The sequence below is a fragment of the Pteronotus mesoamericanus genome, unplaced genomic scaffold (assembly GCF_021234165.1).
Source record: "Pteronotus mesoamericanus isolate MK-2021 breed Mesoamerican mustached bat unplaced genomic scaffold, CSHL_Meso_final contig_130, whole genome shotgun sequence".
Lineage (NCBI taxonomy): Eukaryota > Metazoa > Chordata > Mammalia > Chiroptera > Mormoopidae > Pteronotus > Pteronotus mesoamericanus.
In genome coordinates this window covers 5,940,835-5,957,328 of record NW_026555060.1, presented here as the reverse complement: position 1 = coordinate 5,957,328, position 16,494 = coordinate 5,940,835, and the positions used below count along the sequence as shown (strand labels likewise).

The window sequence follows — 16,494 nt, the reverse complement described above, 5'->3', positions numbered from 1 at the left end:
CCTCGGGGGTGTGAACGTGTGTGAGAGCAGACACCGAAAGCTGGCGTTTCTGTGTAGCAGTCTCGGCCCCAGCAGCAGCAAGAGAAGCAGCAACCCCCGCAGCGGCGGCAGCCTCAGCGCCAGGAGGCCAAGGCCAAGGCCAGGCTTTGCGCGGCTCTCGTAGTAGTAGCCGCGGCTCCGGCGGCTGCGGGGGCGCAGCTTCCTCCGGCGGGGGCCTTCTCTTCGGCAGCCGCGGGACCTTTCCTGCGCGTCCAGGGTCACCGTCCCCGAAGCCCGGCAGCTCGGCCCTCGTCTCCCTCCCCGCCCCCGTCCGTCTCCTTCTAGCTCCCTTCAGCAGCCCTCCTCACAACTGCCTCTGCCGTTCTTCAGGCGGCTCGGCCCGGCCCGCCCGCCCCGCGTCCCCTCCGGCCGGTGCCTCTTTCCCCCGGCGGGCTGCCTGCATGTCTTTGCTGCCCTCAGCCCCGCCGCCACCGCCGCCACCGCCTCCCCCGCCGCCGCAGCACAAGCACCAGCCGCCCCGCCGCCGCCGCCGCCGTCGCCGCCCGGACCCCGGCGCGCTGAATGCAGGTGAGGAGGGGGCGCAGGGCCTCCGGGATCCCAGGCCCCTGCGCTCTGCGAGCCGAGGTCCGGACCCTGCCGGCCGCGGCTGCTTCCTTTCGGGGCGGGAGGGAGCGAGGCCCGCCCGTGGGTGTTTGTGTTTGCGTTTGCGTCTGCGGCCGCGGCTCTGGAGGGGAAGCATCTGTGGGGGCCTGGTGCGCGCGCGCGCGCGTGTTTGTGTGTGTGTTTCCCCTGCCGCGGGGAAATGGCTGCTGTTGCTCCTTCTGGGCCAGAGGAAGAGAATGAGGTAGAATGTTTTTGTGCCTCGGAGTAGGACCGAGAGTGTTGGGAAGAGGAGCGCGTCCCCGGGGAAATGGGGTGGGAGAAGGACTAATATGTGAGTGGGTTGCGAGTTGGGACTTTGGCGGGCGGGGAGGCGGCCGTGAGGAGCCACAGCTAGTGGGTGTGTGTCGGGTGCGAGCTGACCCGGGTCTCTGTCAAAGGTTACGAGTGTGTGTGTTGGCGGGGGGGTGGGGGGGCCCGCGCTCAGGGCCCGCGACTCTGGGGATCCGTGTGTTCGGGACCCCCAAGTGGCGTGTCCCTCCCCCTTTGTGGCCGAGACTCCGGAGCCTCGCAGTTGAGGGCTGCTCCTCGGGATCCGGGCCGGGGAGGGTAAGTGTGTGTGTGCGGCACACTCAGAGCAGCCGGGCCCGGGGAGCTGCGGGTCGGGGCCGCGCCTCTGTTCTCGCGGCCGCGGCAGGAAGCGCGCCGGCCTGCAGCGCGGCCTAACCGCCTCAGCGTCCGCCCGCTCGCCTGCCTCCCTGCCTCCCGGGACTCCTGGCCGCGCGGGCCCAAGGCGCTGTCTCGGGCCTGGGCAGGTGAGGTCGGAGGCGGGACGTACTGATTGATGTCGCCTCCGCCGCCTCCGCGTCTTCTCAGGAGAGGCGAAGGGATATTTTCACGTCGAAACTGCAAGGTCCGCCCACAAGCCCGCGGTGGGACCTGAGGGAAAGTGAATCAGAGCAGTAAATCTCGGGAATACGCGGTGTCCAGATCCCTTTTCATTCTTTTCTTAAGGCTGTGTGGACGGACTAAGTACAGATTTCCGTTTTTCGTTGCGAATACTTTATAGTTGGTAGCATGTATGCATTGTTTTAAGATAAAAAAAATTTTTTTGGAGGGGCGACGGAAGAAATGGAAGCTGGCCTCCCGGTCCTGCGGTGTTGGTGAGATGGGATCAATTTTGTGCATTCGGAATTGTTTTATCCTGCCTCCTAGGGGGAAAGGCGTGTATTCGCCGAGTTAAGGAGGTCTGTGAGGAAGGGGAAGTTCCTGGAGCTGTCATCCTCCCGAACTCCGCCGACTGTTTCGGTTAGGCTCTTTAGGTGGATTTGTGTGCTGGCGCTTCAGCGGAGCTCTGTTGTACACGTCGGAAGCGCGGCACTACCTTTTAGGAGCTACTACCTCATTACCTCTAGTTATCTTAATTGTCCGTCCAGATGTGCACACACTTTCCCTCCGACTTCAAAACCTAGATCAAGCAGCTTCTATTGTCTACTCGGAGTACCTCCCGAAAAGCTATTTTGAGAGTAGTCTAAGTAAAACGCAACTCTTCAGAGAAATCTGTCAATAGGTATACAGTGCATTTCAGAATTAAATATAATTCGTATCGGGTCAATTTGCTGATTTATTTATCCACAACACCCTCTTTCTATTTGCATGCAGTTAGCTCATCTAGCTAAAACCCTCCGGGTAAAGTCAGGATATAGATTCGACCCTTGCAGGCCATGCTCTTTATAATGGCCAGAGATTGGTCCTTTCCGAATCCAGTTTTGAAGAAATACTCCATGCTGTTCACTACGAAGTGGGGGTAAAAATCGGGGTGGCATGGGGAGGGGGTGGAGAGCTGCTCTCTGTGACCACTACTGGAAAAACAACCCACATTGTTGAATGGAACAACGATTTGTTTTACAGCCCTCAGGATTCTGCCAGCGCCATTTTTCTTAGCCATTTCACCTTAGGCAAGGTACTTACTTAAGCCTCTGTTTTCTCATCTGCTTGAAGGGTAATGCACTTAGAGTAAAGTTGGGTGAGGATAGAATGAGGAAACATATGTTTGGCACATAGTAAGTAGATGCTTAGATAAATATTAGTTCCTCCTCCTGTAGTGATTGGGCATTGAAAAACAAGTACAAATGCTCATTTAATTACTGAGAGCAATATTATGTAACTAAGTTAAAAATCAAGGCAATAAAACATTTAACAGTCCTTTGATATACATAAGGTATATATAAACAACTTTTAAAACTGTACTTTTAGAATTCTTTTTTTCTAGGAATAAGACTCATTAAAATACCTAGTGTACTAGTATATAAAGACTATAGTCACAATTTTTTTTCGTATTTTCAAATGGACTGTCTCTCAGTTTTGTTATTCTTTTTATGAGTTCTTGTTATGTAGTGCTGGAAAAAAAATAAAGCTTTATGTACCACATACATGTTCCAATGCAATCAAGCATTAAAAAGGATCAAAGAACTAGAGTTTACTTTATCTATATAAGTCCACAATGTTTAAGTGCCACAAAAATTTCTGTGTCATTTGTTTAGTTTATGTTGACTGGTTCTGGTGAACAAAACCTCTTGAAATATTTTCCTGAATGTAAGCAAAACATCTTTTATCAACTTTGAATAATTTTCCATTTTTATTACTCAATGTGAAGTAGTACAATAAATGTGCTGTCCATTTAATACTAATTGTATTGTGGTAAAAACAGTGACATGGAATTAAAGAAAAAGGCAACAGAGGTTAAATAAATGATTTTATTTTATTTATTTATTTTAGTGAAGGCAAGGTGAAGAGACTATGGGAGAAGTTTCATTGGTCTAAGTTTGCAGTATCTTTATTTAGTAATGCCAAGTTTCCCAGTTAGGCTTCATATCACTATTACTTACATCAGCAATGTTCAGCTTTTTAAAAAAATTCAGTAAAGCATTAAAATTTCAACAAATTTGTGAGGGAGTTTTTGTGAAGGATAAATAGGGACAACTTTATTAGAATGTAAAATGCATGGTTTTGTTAAAGTGAGTGTATTATGGGTATGTGTACATTTACAACAAATAAAATTATCTGCTATATAGTTATATTTAAAGGAAGAATTCTTAAAAATTATAAGTGAGAATTTTTAATACTTTAAAAATAATAAAATAGAATTTTGCTGTTAACTAGATATTTGGTAGTTTTCACTAAATGTGAATTACAATATTTAAAAAATGCTTTATACTTTTTTAATTTGGGAAAGTTGAGGAAAAAAATTCTCTAATATGAATATAGGGGATACTGAACTAATGTATTAAGATATGTGGATAGTGAAAAATTATTAACAGTGGAACTGCTTATGCTATCATTGTTTAAACTAAAGGAATTATGTTATATCAAAATCGAAGTGGCAAATTGTTTCGGTTTTAAAATGTAACGTTACTTAACTGGGCTTTTAAACAATCTTTCCAAAATATCCCTTATAAATGTCTTTAATTAGAGGGAATTGAAATACTTAAGAATTTCTGCATGTATTGTGGGTAATGCTAATTAGGGTAATAAATACACTCCAGAGTTTCAGTGGCTTAATACATACATGTTTATATTTTGCTCACATAACAGTCCAGTGCAGGTGCGTCTAGTTAGCAGGCTTGTGGCTTTCTTGCATGTGGTAATTGAGGGACCCAGACTCCTTATATCTTATAGCTCCATTATTCCCTAAGGCCTCTGAGCCCTGCTATTTCCCACAGGCCATTTTTCAAGAATCCCCAGACTTAAAGTGACAAACATCTGCCCACATTTCATTGCTGAGAATTTGTCACAGAGTCTTATTTGAATGCGAGGGGGGATGGGGATGTAATCTCTAGATAGTAAACAGCTTGGGGCTTTTCATGATGTTAGTTTATATGATAGCATATATTTAAGAAATTATGTCTAAAAATGAATTATAATGCTTAAAAATTGCTTTCTATTTTCAAAGAGTAAAATTGTGGGGAGAGGGGAAGAGAAAAGAAGAGTAAAGCTGAAAGAGGAGGGAACAGGAGCTTTCTTCTATGATTTTGAATGACAAATGAATTTCAGCTATTTGAAGATAGAAATAGCTGAGAGAACATTACAGTTGTATTTAATAACCTTTAGTGGGTTTCTTCTTTGCTATCCAGTTATTGATTGCCATTGTGGTATAGTGGATTCTGGCTTACTGAGTTGTTTGTTTTTGTACTTTGAAATCAGTTGACTTTGAATTTTAGTTTCTGGGGTATAGTTTCACGCGAAACAAATTTTTTAAATTTTACTTTTCTTTTGAGATAGAGCATTATTATTATTATTATTACTTTATACTTTAAGAGATATCATTTAGGTGGACCTTACTATGTTTTATTGTTTGCTGTTTTTGCAATTCTAAAGTCATTGTAATTAAGATACATGAGCCTTAACCCAGAAGGAACAACAAAATCATCAAGTAAACAACAAAGGCTTAATTATTAACTTGTGCTCATGTCTCATGGTGAAAATACTACAACTTTCTTTAACTGTACTAACATTGAACCTCTAATACAGTAAATGCATTTTATTTCTGGAAAAGTTTATTTTTAATTAAATCACAACTTATTCTTTCACTTCCTAGGATTATTGTAAAGTGAAACCTCAGTTCTGTGGTCCACTTATGCTTAATTTTATTCTGAAGAGTTTGGTATGTAGCGTTTGGTATGTATGTATGTATGTATGTATGTATGTATATATTTACCCACAGGAAGATTTTTGAGTAGTCTGGGTAACTTCATGGTAAATATTTTTAATATTTTGCATTTTGAGAATTAAAAACCTTATTTGACGGCTGATTTTCTTCCTATTATTATACTCAATTCTAAAGAGAAATATGAAAGAAGTAGAAGAAACCCTTGTGAAGCTTAGAGCTTGTGAGTAAGGCAGGTAAAACAATTTATTTCAGAACAATAAACAAGTGCAAGTCACTATAGTACAAGCTGTTTACAGACCTTCTGAAAGGGAGTAACAAAATGGAATTATGAATGGATCACGGACTACTTAAAGAAAACGTTTTTTGAGATATAATTCATTTACCATAGAAGTAGTGCATTTAAAATATATAACTCACTAGTGTATAGTATATTCATTTGTGCAGCTATCACCACAATTTAAAAACATTTTAATCACCTGAACTATAAATCCTGTATTCTTTAAGCATTAACCCTCATTCTTCCCCACCTTTACTTCCAGGCAATCACTGTTTTGTTTAATTTTTCCCCCCTGACTATATATTTACCTCTTCTGGACATTTCATACAAATGGAATCTTAATAAAATAGGTAGTCTTTTATCCAGGCTTTTTTCAATTACTCTGTTTTCAGTGTTCGTGTTATATACTTCATTCTTTTTATGGCTGTATAATATGCCATTATATGGATATACCACATTTTATCAACTGATACATATTTGGGTTTCCACTTTTTGGCTACTGTAAAAAAATCTGCAGTGAACATTCATGTGTAAGTTTTTGAGCGTGTAGACTTTTCAGTTCTCTTTGGGGATATGCTGGATCATATGGCGCCGTGATGTTTAAACTCTTGATGAACTTTCAGACTGTTTTCCACAGCAGTCTCATCATTTCACATCTCCACCAACAGTATATGTACGGGCCCCAGTTTCTCTACATCCTTGCCAACATTTGTTATCTGTCTTTTTGATGTAGCTCTCCTAGTGAGTGTTAAGTAGTAGCTCATTGTGATTTTGATTTGCCTTTCCCTAATGATGCTGAGTGTCTTTTCATTTTCTTATTGGCCATTTGTGTATCTTTGTTTGAGAGATGTGTATTCAGCTCTCTTTACCATTTAAAACAATTTTTTTTATCTTTTTATTATTGAGTTGTAAGAGTCCTTTGTGTATTAATAGATGCAAATCCTTTATCACATATATGATTTGCAAATATTTCTCTCCATTCAGTGACTTGTCTTTTCACTTTCTTGATGGTGTCCTTTGAAGAACAAAAGTTTTAAATTTTGATCAAGTCTAATTTATTTTTTCTTCTGTTGTTTGTGCTTTTGGTGTCATATTTAAGAAATCCTATACTAATTATAAAGTTACAATGGTTTACCCTTCTGTTTTGTCCTTTGTTTTATAGTTTTAGCTCTTGTACTAAGATCTGTTAATTTCTATGTGATCTGATGTAGAGAGTCTAACATTTTTTTGCATGTGGAACCCACTTGTCCCAGTACCATTTGTTGAAAAGACTCTTCTTTTCCTATAGCATTGTCTTGTCACTCTTGTTGAAATCAGTTAACCATAATTGTGAGAGTCTATTTCTGGACTTTCAGTGTTATTCCACTGATCTGTAGGATTTTCCTTATGCCAGTAAGTACTGTCTTGACTACTGTAGATTTTTAATTGAGAAGTGTGAGTGCTTCAACTTTTTTTTCTTTCAAGATTGTTTTGGCTGTTTTATGTCTGCTCTAATTTTATATGAATTTTAGAATTAGCTTGTTAATTTTTGTAAAGAAGCCAGCTGGGATTTTGAAAGGAATTGCGTTGATCTGTAGATCAATTTGGGAAGCATTGCCATCTTAATAGTAAGCCTTCCTATTCATGAACATGGGATCTTTCCATTTATTTAGATCTTTATTTCAGCAATATTGTATAGTTTTCATATCATGTTTTATAATTCTCTTGTTGCATTTATTCCTAAGTATTTTATTCTTTTGGATGCTATTGTAAATGGAATTGCTTTCTTAATTTCATTTTCGTGTTGCTCATTGCAAGTGTATAAAAATATGTATGTATAGATGTTTGTATTTTGCATCCTTATTGAGCTTGTTTACTTGTTCCAGAGAATTTTTAGTGGATTCTGTAGGACTTTCTGTATACCAAGGATCATGTCACCTGTAAATAAATACAGCTTTACTGTTTCTAATCTGGAATCATTTTATTTCATATTCTTGCCTAATTTCCCTAGTTAAAACCTCTAGTACATTGTTGGAAGAAGTGCCAAGAGCAGATATCTTTGTCTTATTCCTGATCCTAGGGGGAAAGCCTTTAGCCTTTGACTGTTAGGTATGATGTTAGCTGTGGAATTTCCATAGGTGTCTCTTAATGTTGAGAAGTTCCCTTCTCTTTCTAGTTTGTTTAGTGTTTTTTCATGAATGGGTGTTAGGGTTTAGTTTTGATGAAAGTGTGAAATATGGATTGGAAAAGTGAAGACTATGCCCATTGATGAGTGGGAGTAATAATGCTTAACTTGTTTGGAAGAGAAGGACTAGCTTCCCCTCCCCTCTTTTACCCTCTCAGGTTCTTCCTCTCTTCCCTCCTCCTTTCATGTTCTAATTGTCTTTCCACTGATCCATACACACATATGGTGGGCCCTTAATCCTTTACTGAAGATTTTCTGAATAATTCAGATTTCTTGAGCAATGGAGAATATTGGTTATTTTGAAAAACCTTAACAGAAACAGTGTGGAGAATTTTGTTCTGATTAGTTTGATAGCTTGCTTGGAGGAGGAAACACAAGAAGCCTGGAGATTACTAAATCAAAAATGAACCACTAATCGCAGAATTTAAAAGAAAGGAACAAACCTTTGTGATATTGAGGGTATGGCTAATGAAGAATTCCATGTGTATTTTGAACCTGGCTGTCATCTGACTTTTTTCCCCAAACATTTCAGCATCCATGGTTTTGTTTGTATTAGTTTTCTAAAAAAAAATTAATGGCTTTCTTCTTTGGAAATTTTGCTCTACAAGGTAAGGGTGTGTATGTTTCACTTGATGTGGTTATTACCCTTTGTTTAATTTTTGAAACTTTGTTTTTCCATGTAGCTACATTCTGATTAAATATTTTTAAAAATTTATATTCTTGTCCTTCATGTTATAAGTCTCAGAAGTTAAATAACTTTGAGTTTATCTATGTATGTCCTCTTAAGGCAGAGTTGGAGAGTGGTAATAGAATTTTGTTTTGTATTCTCTTGTGTAGCAGGGTTATTACTTCTCATTAATTTTTTTTTTGGTCATTTAAAAAATCTCATTACAGATAAAGATTTATTTCTAACTTTTTTGAAGAAATTAGTTCACTTTGCTGTATGAGAGACTCATTTATACTGATTAGATACGAGGTAATTTGGGGTATTCATTTATTAACAATAGAAACCGATGACACTTATTTATATTTGTCTTTTGAAGAGAAAACCTCTCTCTGTTAATCTTATATTTTAGAATCTTATTTTTCTCTTCCCAGATAACTTAGATTCCCTAAATGAATAACATAGATCAGAGTTATATAATACCAGTTAAAAATACTACTAAGAGAGTAGGACTACACTTAGTATATACCAACTTTACTGTCTGCGCAAAGACTTTATTGGGATTTTTACATATGTATTCATTGCTTTTTGGTCTTAATGTTTATATTTAAACAAAACAAAACCAGAAAACTGACAGGATATGTTTGCTATAGGTTCATATTTAGTACAGTCTTCTGCAGCATCTCTATATAAATTTATAAAACAATGTGAATTACGTACAGAATGATAACCTTCAAACACTACAAGAATTTTAATTACCAAAAATTTATCTATCATATTGATAAATGTTTATTAAGTGTTAACTAGCTATAAGCTATTGTATTCAGGGTTCTGGGAACTAAAAAGTTGTTCAGAATATGGTCTTTTCTGCCAGGATATGGAACTAATATTTATTAGGCTACTGAATACTAAGGACTGTGAAGAGCCATACCCTTCCCTTTAAATATGTAATCTAAATTCATCTTTATGAAAATCCTGTAATTTAGACAGTGTGATTCTTGTTCTGTATCCGGTTAAGAATGTGAGCTTTGGATCCTTTACCCTCTAGCTCTTGGGAGACTAATTTAACTCCTCCATTCTTAAGTTTCCTCATTTGAAATGAGTAGATAATCATTTTTATCTTATAGGATTGTTGTGAGGATTAAATGAAATAATACCTATAAAGTGCTTAGAATAATATGTGGCACATCTGTAGTAAAAAACAAAACTAAACTAAAACACTATGTATGTTAGCTGTTACTGTTTCTTATTATTAGGAGACATAAAGTTAAATAACAAGTCATAAATGTTGGTAAAGTGAATATTTAAAACAAGACATTTGACTCCAAAATACTCTTAACACTACTTAGCAGTTAGAGGATAACCCTGGTTAAATAGCAAACAAGTAAAGGCAGAATATGGTAAGTAACAAAGAACATTAAATGTTATAACATAGAGAATACATATGGGCTTATAATAAGGGATGTATAAAGAGAGGAGATGTAGAAGTTGATCTTACTTTTACCCTTAGAAGAAGGAAGAAAAAGATCAATTAGTGGATTATTGCATCATCCTCCTTCTTATCTCCCAGCATCCATTATTGCTCTTTTAATTTTCCTTTGTATTCATTGTCACCAAAGAAGTCTATAAAAGTCATTGGATGTTGCATAAATTCTCTACATAAAATCTCCTTTATGTTTTTGTTGTAGTTTTTTTTTTTTTCTTTTAACAGTTCTTTAAGGATGTAAAACCATTCATTGCTGGCAAACCAAGCTGTAGTTTGCTGACCCTTGTGCTCCGAGATTTACATGAATTAACTTCTTAGAATTCTGGCAAAATTAATTCCTGTTTCATAGTTGAGGAAAGTGAAGCTTAGGCAGATTTGTTGAAAGTCATATATATAGCAAGTAAATGTCAGAGCTCAAGTTCAGATTTAGGTTATTGGAGTTCCTAAACCTGTGTACTTTCCAAGATATCTTGTTCCTGTTTATTGCTTTTAGAATAAAATGGAGAATTCACAGCCTTATATGTAAGGCCCCTCTTGATCTTGTCCTTGAGTACCTCTCCAGTTTTATCATTTATTACTCATCTCTATGCAACATATTCCCTAGGCCTACCTACACTGAGTGACTTATAGCCTGGATTATACTTTATTTGTGCTTATAATACCTTATATTTTATGGCCTCACTGACTTCTTTGATAATTCACCTCAGGTTCTCCCTACTGTGGGAAACAGTGCTGACACTTCCCAATCTTTGCTTTATGTTCTTTCTTTGTGCTGCCCCAGCATCCTGTGCATTCCTGTTCCATACCATTTACCACATTGTCTTGTGTTACCTGATTTATACTTTCATTTTTCCATTAGACTGTGAGTGTTTAAGGGCAGAGATACCTCACCTTTATAGCTCAAGTGCTTGATATAACCCCTACTAAGTACTTGGTATAATATATATTGTAGGCATAATAAATGTTTACTAAATAAATGAATAATCAAATGGCATTGCAGGCAGTAGAAGTTACATCAACTATTATGTAGTAGCAGAAAGGCATGAATCTAGATTGAAGGATGAGAAGGAAATTGAGTTATCTTCTGGTTAACTTCCAGAACTTCAGTGGGAATGAGGCTGATAAGGCATATTTGGGCATGATTATTATGGAGAGGTTTGAATACCTGTGCAAGGAATAAAGTTTCTTACTAGGTTCAACTCTAGAGCAGTGTCTTTTTACATCTATAAATTGAGGTTTTGTTAATACTTGAGTTTATGTTATGATGTTTTAGATGATATATTGTAGGGCATACTCATGATAGTTTTGATTAATAGTGACTGTAAACATGTCTCTAGAATCATACAATTATTGATACTACTTTTAAAGACATTGGGGACATTGAGTGATTTTTGAGCAGGTTGATAGTTGGAAACAATTATTTAAGGTTAATTGGGTTGAAGTCTGCAGAATGAGTTGAGGAGATCAGAATGGGAGGAGGGAGGCTCTTGTTTAAAAAGTTAAATTAAACATGAAATGATAAGAAATAGATTTGTGTCAGTTGGGATAGAAGAGAAAACTTTTAACTGACATTGGTGATTGATGTGAAGGAAGAAATCAGATATGATTGAGAAATCAAAAGGAGACAATTTGGGAAAGAAAATGAAGGATTTTATATTAGATAAATTGATTAAACTTGGAATGATTCTATTTTTGTATGAATTTGGCCCCTGATTATTTTATGCCTGAATAACTGGAATATCCTCATGATTGGTTTCCCTTCTTACCTCTAATGCATGGATGGATATGAGTGGATCTTGATATGGACTGTCTAGTGGTCTGGAGGTGGCTGTAAAACCTTTTTAGAATAATGATGTTGAGTGAATGAAAGGAAATAAGATGTTATATTGAAATACTAGAAAATATAAAAAGCAAATTTGTGATACATCAATATACATCTTTATCAATACACTTAAATAAGATCAAGCAGTGAATCTTAATAGCTACCATGATTTTGAAGTAGTGACATATATAGATGCAGATATAGTGATATATATTGAAGTAGTGCTATAGATGGTATTTTGAGACAACCATAACAGATTATGAAGATATAATTTGTGTTAGTGACAAAAATCACAATTACTATTATTAGGTTTATAGGTTTATTTGAAAGAAGTACTACATTTTAATTAGAGGTTAGTGAAAATAGTGATACAATACTTTTCTATACAAATTTACAAATTTTCTGAGGTTTATGGACCCCAGGTTTAAAATTTTTGCTTGTATGGTCTCCTGAGTTCAATCTATTCTGTGTATTTTTGTCATAGTATTCTACTCCTCTTTGCAGATGGTAATATTTTTGCCTGTTTTTGGAAAAAAATATGTATTTTTTGTCAAGACAAAATGATACTGAAGAGCATAATTTTCTGGTTGATATCAAGACTGCTAGTAGTATCACATATACGAGTATAGTACCATTATCTGTTTCTGGGCAATACATACGTATTTAAATAGCTGTTTACATAAACACATAAATGGAATCATGTTTGCTGTTTTTTAAACTTTTTTATTTAACAACATTATTGTGGCCATTTCTAAAATCAGTAGGTATACCTCATGCTTTAGCCCTGGACAGTGTGGCTCAGTTGGTTGGAATGTCATCCTGAAAACTCAAAGTTTGCAGATTTGATTCTCCATCAGGGCACGTGCGTGGATTGCAGGTTTGGCCCCTGGTTGAGGCATGTACTGGAGACAATTGATCAATGTTTCTCTCTCACATTGGTGTTTCCCTAGGTCTCTCTCTTTCCCTCCTCCTCTCTCTAAAATCAATAAGCATGTCCTCAGGTGAAGATTACAAAAATAACCTTTATTTATTTATGTGTTTCAGTTGTACAGTTCTGTAATACATCATAGTGTTCACCACCCCAAATTAGTCTCCTTCCTAAAAATTTTATAGCATTAAAGTTGATATATATTACATAATACAAAATTCCCCATTTAAATGTATTTTTGCTATATTGTGAATACTGCTATCGAATTACAGAGTATTTCTGTTACCCTCAAAAGATACCTCATACCTATAAACAATTCCAGTTTACCTATTCTGCTATCTGTTGGCAACCACCAGTCTACATTTTGTCTCCTTGGATTTGCCTACTTTGGACATTTCATATAAATGGAATCATACAGTCTGTGACCTTTTGGGTCTGGCTTCTTTCACTTACTGCAATGTTTTCAAAATTATTCCATGTTGTAGCATATAACACTACCTTATTCCTTTTTGTGGCTGAATAATATGCCATGTGTGAATATACCATATTTTGTTCACTTCCTCATCAACTGATGGATATTTGAGTTGTTTTTACTGTTTTGGCTATTATAAATAATTCTGCTACAAACATTCATAAACAAGTTTTTGGTGTGGACATATGTTTTCACTTCTTGGTTATATAACTAGTGTAAAATTACTTGATTATGTGGTAATTTCATATTTAACTTTGAGAAATTGACAGACTTTTCCACAGCAGCTGCATCATTTTACATTTCCACACTATATACTTTTTAATATGCTGAACTGTAATTCATTTTATTGATGTGCTATAATTCAGTGCTCTATTGATTGACAATTGATTTCCTTAGTTTTGTCAGTTATCAACACTAATACACATATACCTTAGCACACTTTTTTAAAAGATAAATTTATAGAAATAGACTTGCTGGATTAAAATGATTGCACATTTGAAGTATTGTGTAAAATTATATTCCCACCAGTTCTGTAGTGGATGCCTATTTCCTTAAACTATTATGCACATTAATTTTTACCATTCTCATAATAAAGAAAAATATATATTTAAATTTGCAATTATTTAATAGTGGAGTTATATTTTTTCACACTTTTTTATCACTTTATTGTGATATGCCTCATCATGACCTTTACCCCTAATTCTTCTATTAGGGTGTTTACATTTCTTTTGTTGGTTTGTAAGAGCTGTTTATATTTTAGAAACATTACTTTATTGTCTATTGTAAGTATTACAGAGACTTTTTGCTTTAGTTTCCTTTTTACTTACTGGCTTTGTGACTTCATTCTTTCCTTAAAAACATTAAAATTTTTTTATATTGTTTAATCTGTCATTCCTTTTATTTAGATCATTATCTTGCTTAGAAAAATTTTCTACCTTCCACCACCATGAGATAATTATTCTGCATTTTCTTCTAGCAGTATATAAAATTAAATTTGTCATGGTTTGGTAGAAGAAACCGATTTTGTGGCTAGACTTAACCCATGTTCAAATTTCGTGCCAGTCACTTGTTAGCTATGAGTGTTGGATGTTTCATAACTTCTTTGTACTTCAACTTCCTTATCAGTAAAATGGCAATTAATAACAAGTAGTTTATAATTTTAGTGAAATGCAATGTGATAATGCATGCAAATAATCTATCACAGTATCTGGACGCAATTGGGCATTCGGTGCATGGTTCTTTCTCTCTTCCAGTCACAAACTTTCTCATGCTTCAGCTGACTTAAATTCTGCTTTAGACCATAAGGGAAGGGAAAGTTTCAAGAAACAGAAGATAGTACTGTTTTCAAATCCAGAGAAGCCATACAAACTGAAAAGAAGATTGAAAATTGATTTAGTAATTAGAAGTCATTTATGTTTAATGAGAACATTTTTCATTGGAGTGATAAGAGGGAGCTTATTTTAACAGGATAAGGACTAAATAAAGCCATATAACATACAGGAAGAATAATATGTATATATGCATCATGTATTGATCATTACAATATCTTCGAGAAATAGTTGTTACTGTTTTCCTTTTTCTCTTATTGTTAGAATGCTAGTAAGAGGGTAGGGTAGCAATAATAACACATACATAGTATATTTTATATTTTGTGTATAAATTGTACACAAACTTAGGTCATTATACTATTATTAGTTATGAATTACAGTACTTAAAGCACATCTTACAGTTAATCATTAACCTAGTCAAGAACTGCTTCAATTGAGTTTTATTCTTCTCAGTAGCTCTTTTATAGAATTAACACACATTTCTTTATTAAATTACAATTATTTGTAAGTACTGTTATATATACTTTGTGGAAAGCAACTTTTAAGTACATTTTCGAAAGAAATGGGAAATACATAAATATTTACAGTAAATGATCATTGTTTACATTTTTCTCATCTTAAACTCTAAAGGTTCAGGACAGGGAACACAGTTCTAAAAATTAAGAATAATGGATTTTTGATAAATGCTTACAAAGCATTACATTTATTTCTCTCTTTTTGTAAAACAACCTCAATATAAAGTTTTTAAATATTGTTAATGAAAAATGTTTAGCATAATAAACATTGATTATGTGCAGCTTGGTTTTAGAAAATCATATCAAATTCTATTCCTTGACTCTGGGTAACTGCTTGTTGTTCCTAGTATGTTGTAAGTATACTGTCCTCATTTTGTCAGCCTCAAAACAAGAAGGAAATTCTGTATTGGTTAGCTCAGGAAGAAGGTAATGAGTTTAAGTAACAAAACAGGACATTTGTTCCTCTATGACCTTTGATGAGTTTGTGAAGTTGGCAGTTTGACTGTAGGATTGAAATTCAGAAGAGTTTTTTATTTAGTTTGCTTTGTTGCTTTTGCAGAGTATCTACCTGCCAGGAAAAAAATAGGAATCCGAGTTAAAGGCTTTGCTACCTTTGTGGGAAATGATGAACAATACTCTTCCTTCTGCTGACGAAATCTGGGTATCTGTATTTTACAATGGCTGGTTTTTGCTTTCACATGGGGCCAAAGTATCCTTTTCCTGGAACCAAGCTTGATTCAAAGCCTTTGTAAGTTCTCTTATTCTTTATCCTTGTAAGCAACTATTTTAGGAACTATTTTAAAGCTGACACCCCTTCCCTTCAAACCTTTTCCGCTCACTACAAAGCACCACCTTTTTGGCTGTCATTTGTATGAGTATTGTGGGTACTCTCATTAGGCATTTATTCATGCCAAAAAGTTAACTATTGTTCAGTGCTATCTGCTTTGGATCAATGTGAATCAGCATTGGCCCTGCCTTTTAAATTTTTTCATAATTAAGTTGCTGGCACCTTAGAACCCTTTCCTGGATGGAGCTTTTCTTTGCGCCTTATCAAGTTTTGTCCCAGAGTTTGGTTACTAAGGTTTTTCTGTTTTACGCCACTTTTCTTAATGGAGCCTTACAGGTTTAGATATGGCCTTTCCAAATTCTAAACCTTGGTTCTCAGATAAAGTAAAACTAGTTTTAACACCGTTTTGTGTATATTTTGCTGTGTGAAGAATTGTATTATTTGGTTCAGGTCAAAAGTATGGGACAGCTATGGTTACCCTCAGACTTTCATAATCAGTCAATTTTGTATTAAAGATTTAATGCAGTTACTTTCCAAGAAAAATAGAAAAGTTAAAATAATTAGAAAAGCTATTCATTTTGAAAATGATTCATTAATTAAATCCTTAGTTTTTGATATTATTGAGTTTACTTTTCTAGTAACAGAAACCAAATGATTTCTTGAATTAGTGTTTATATTTTCTTGAGGCAATACAACATTTTTAGTTTATACACAGATGATATTTTGCTTACATAAACAAACTTAAGAAATTATGTTTGTGAATATTACTCAATTTTTTTATT

General features: G+C 36.1%; 1 protein-coding gene across 2 annotated transcripts in view; it reads left to right on the top strand.

Moving 5' to 3' along the window:
- The first annotated feature begins 208 nt into the window (after window positions 1-208).
- CNOT6L (CCR4-NOT transcription complex subunit 6 like) overlaps window positions 209-16,494 on the top strand; it is an 86,615-nt gene continuing 70,329 nt past the window's right edge. Inside the window, exon 1 of one of the 2 annotated variants that reach the window (XM_054591893.1) lies at window positions 209-567. Coding sequence is in view for 1 of the 2 variants with exons in the window: in XM_054591883.1 (XP_054447858.1) it covers window positions 840-844 (5 nt within the window). In the remaining variant the exon portion in view is untranslated. Of the gene's footprint in view, window positions 568-755; window positions 845-16,494 lie in introns of those variants that run through there. The other variant, XM_054591883.1, reaches the window with a different exon arrangement.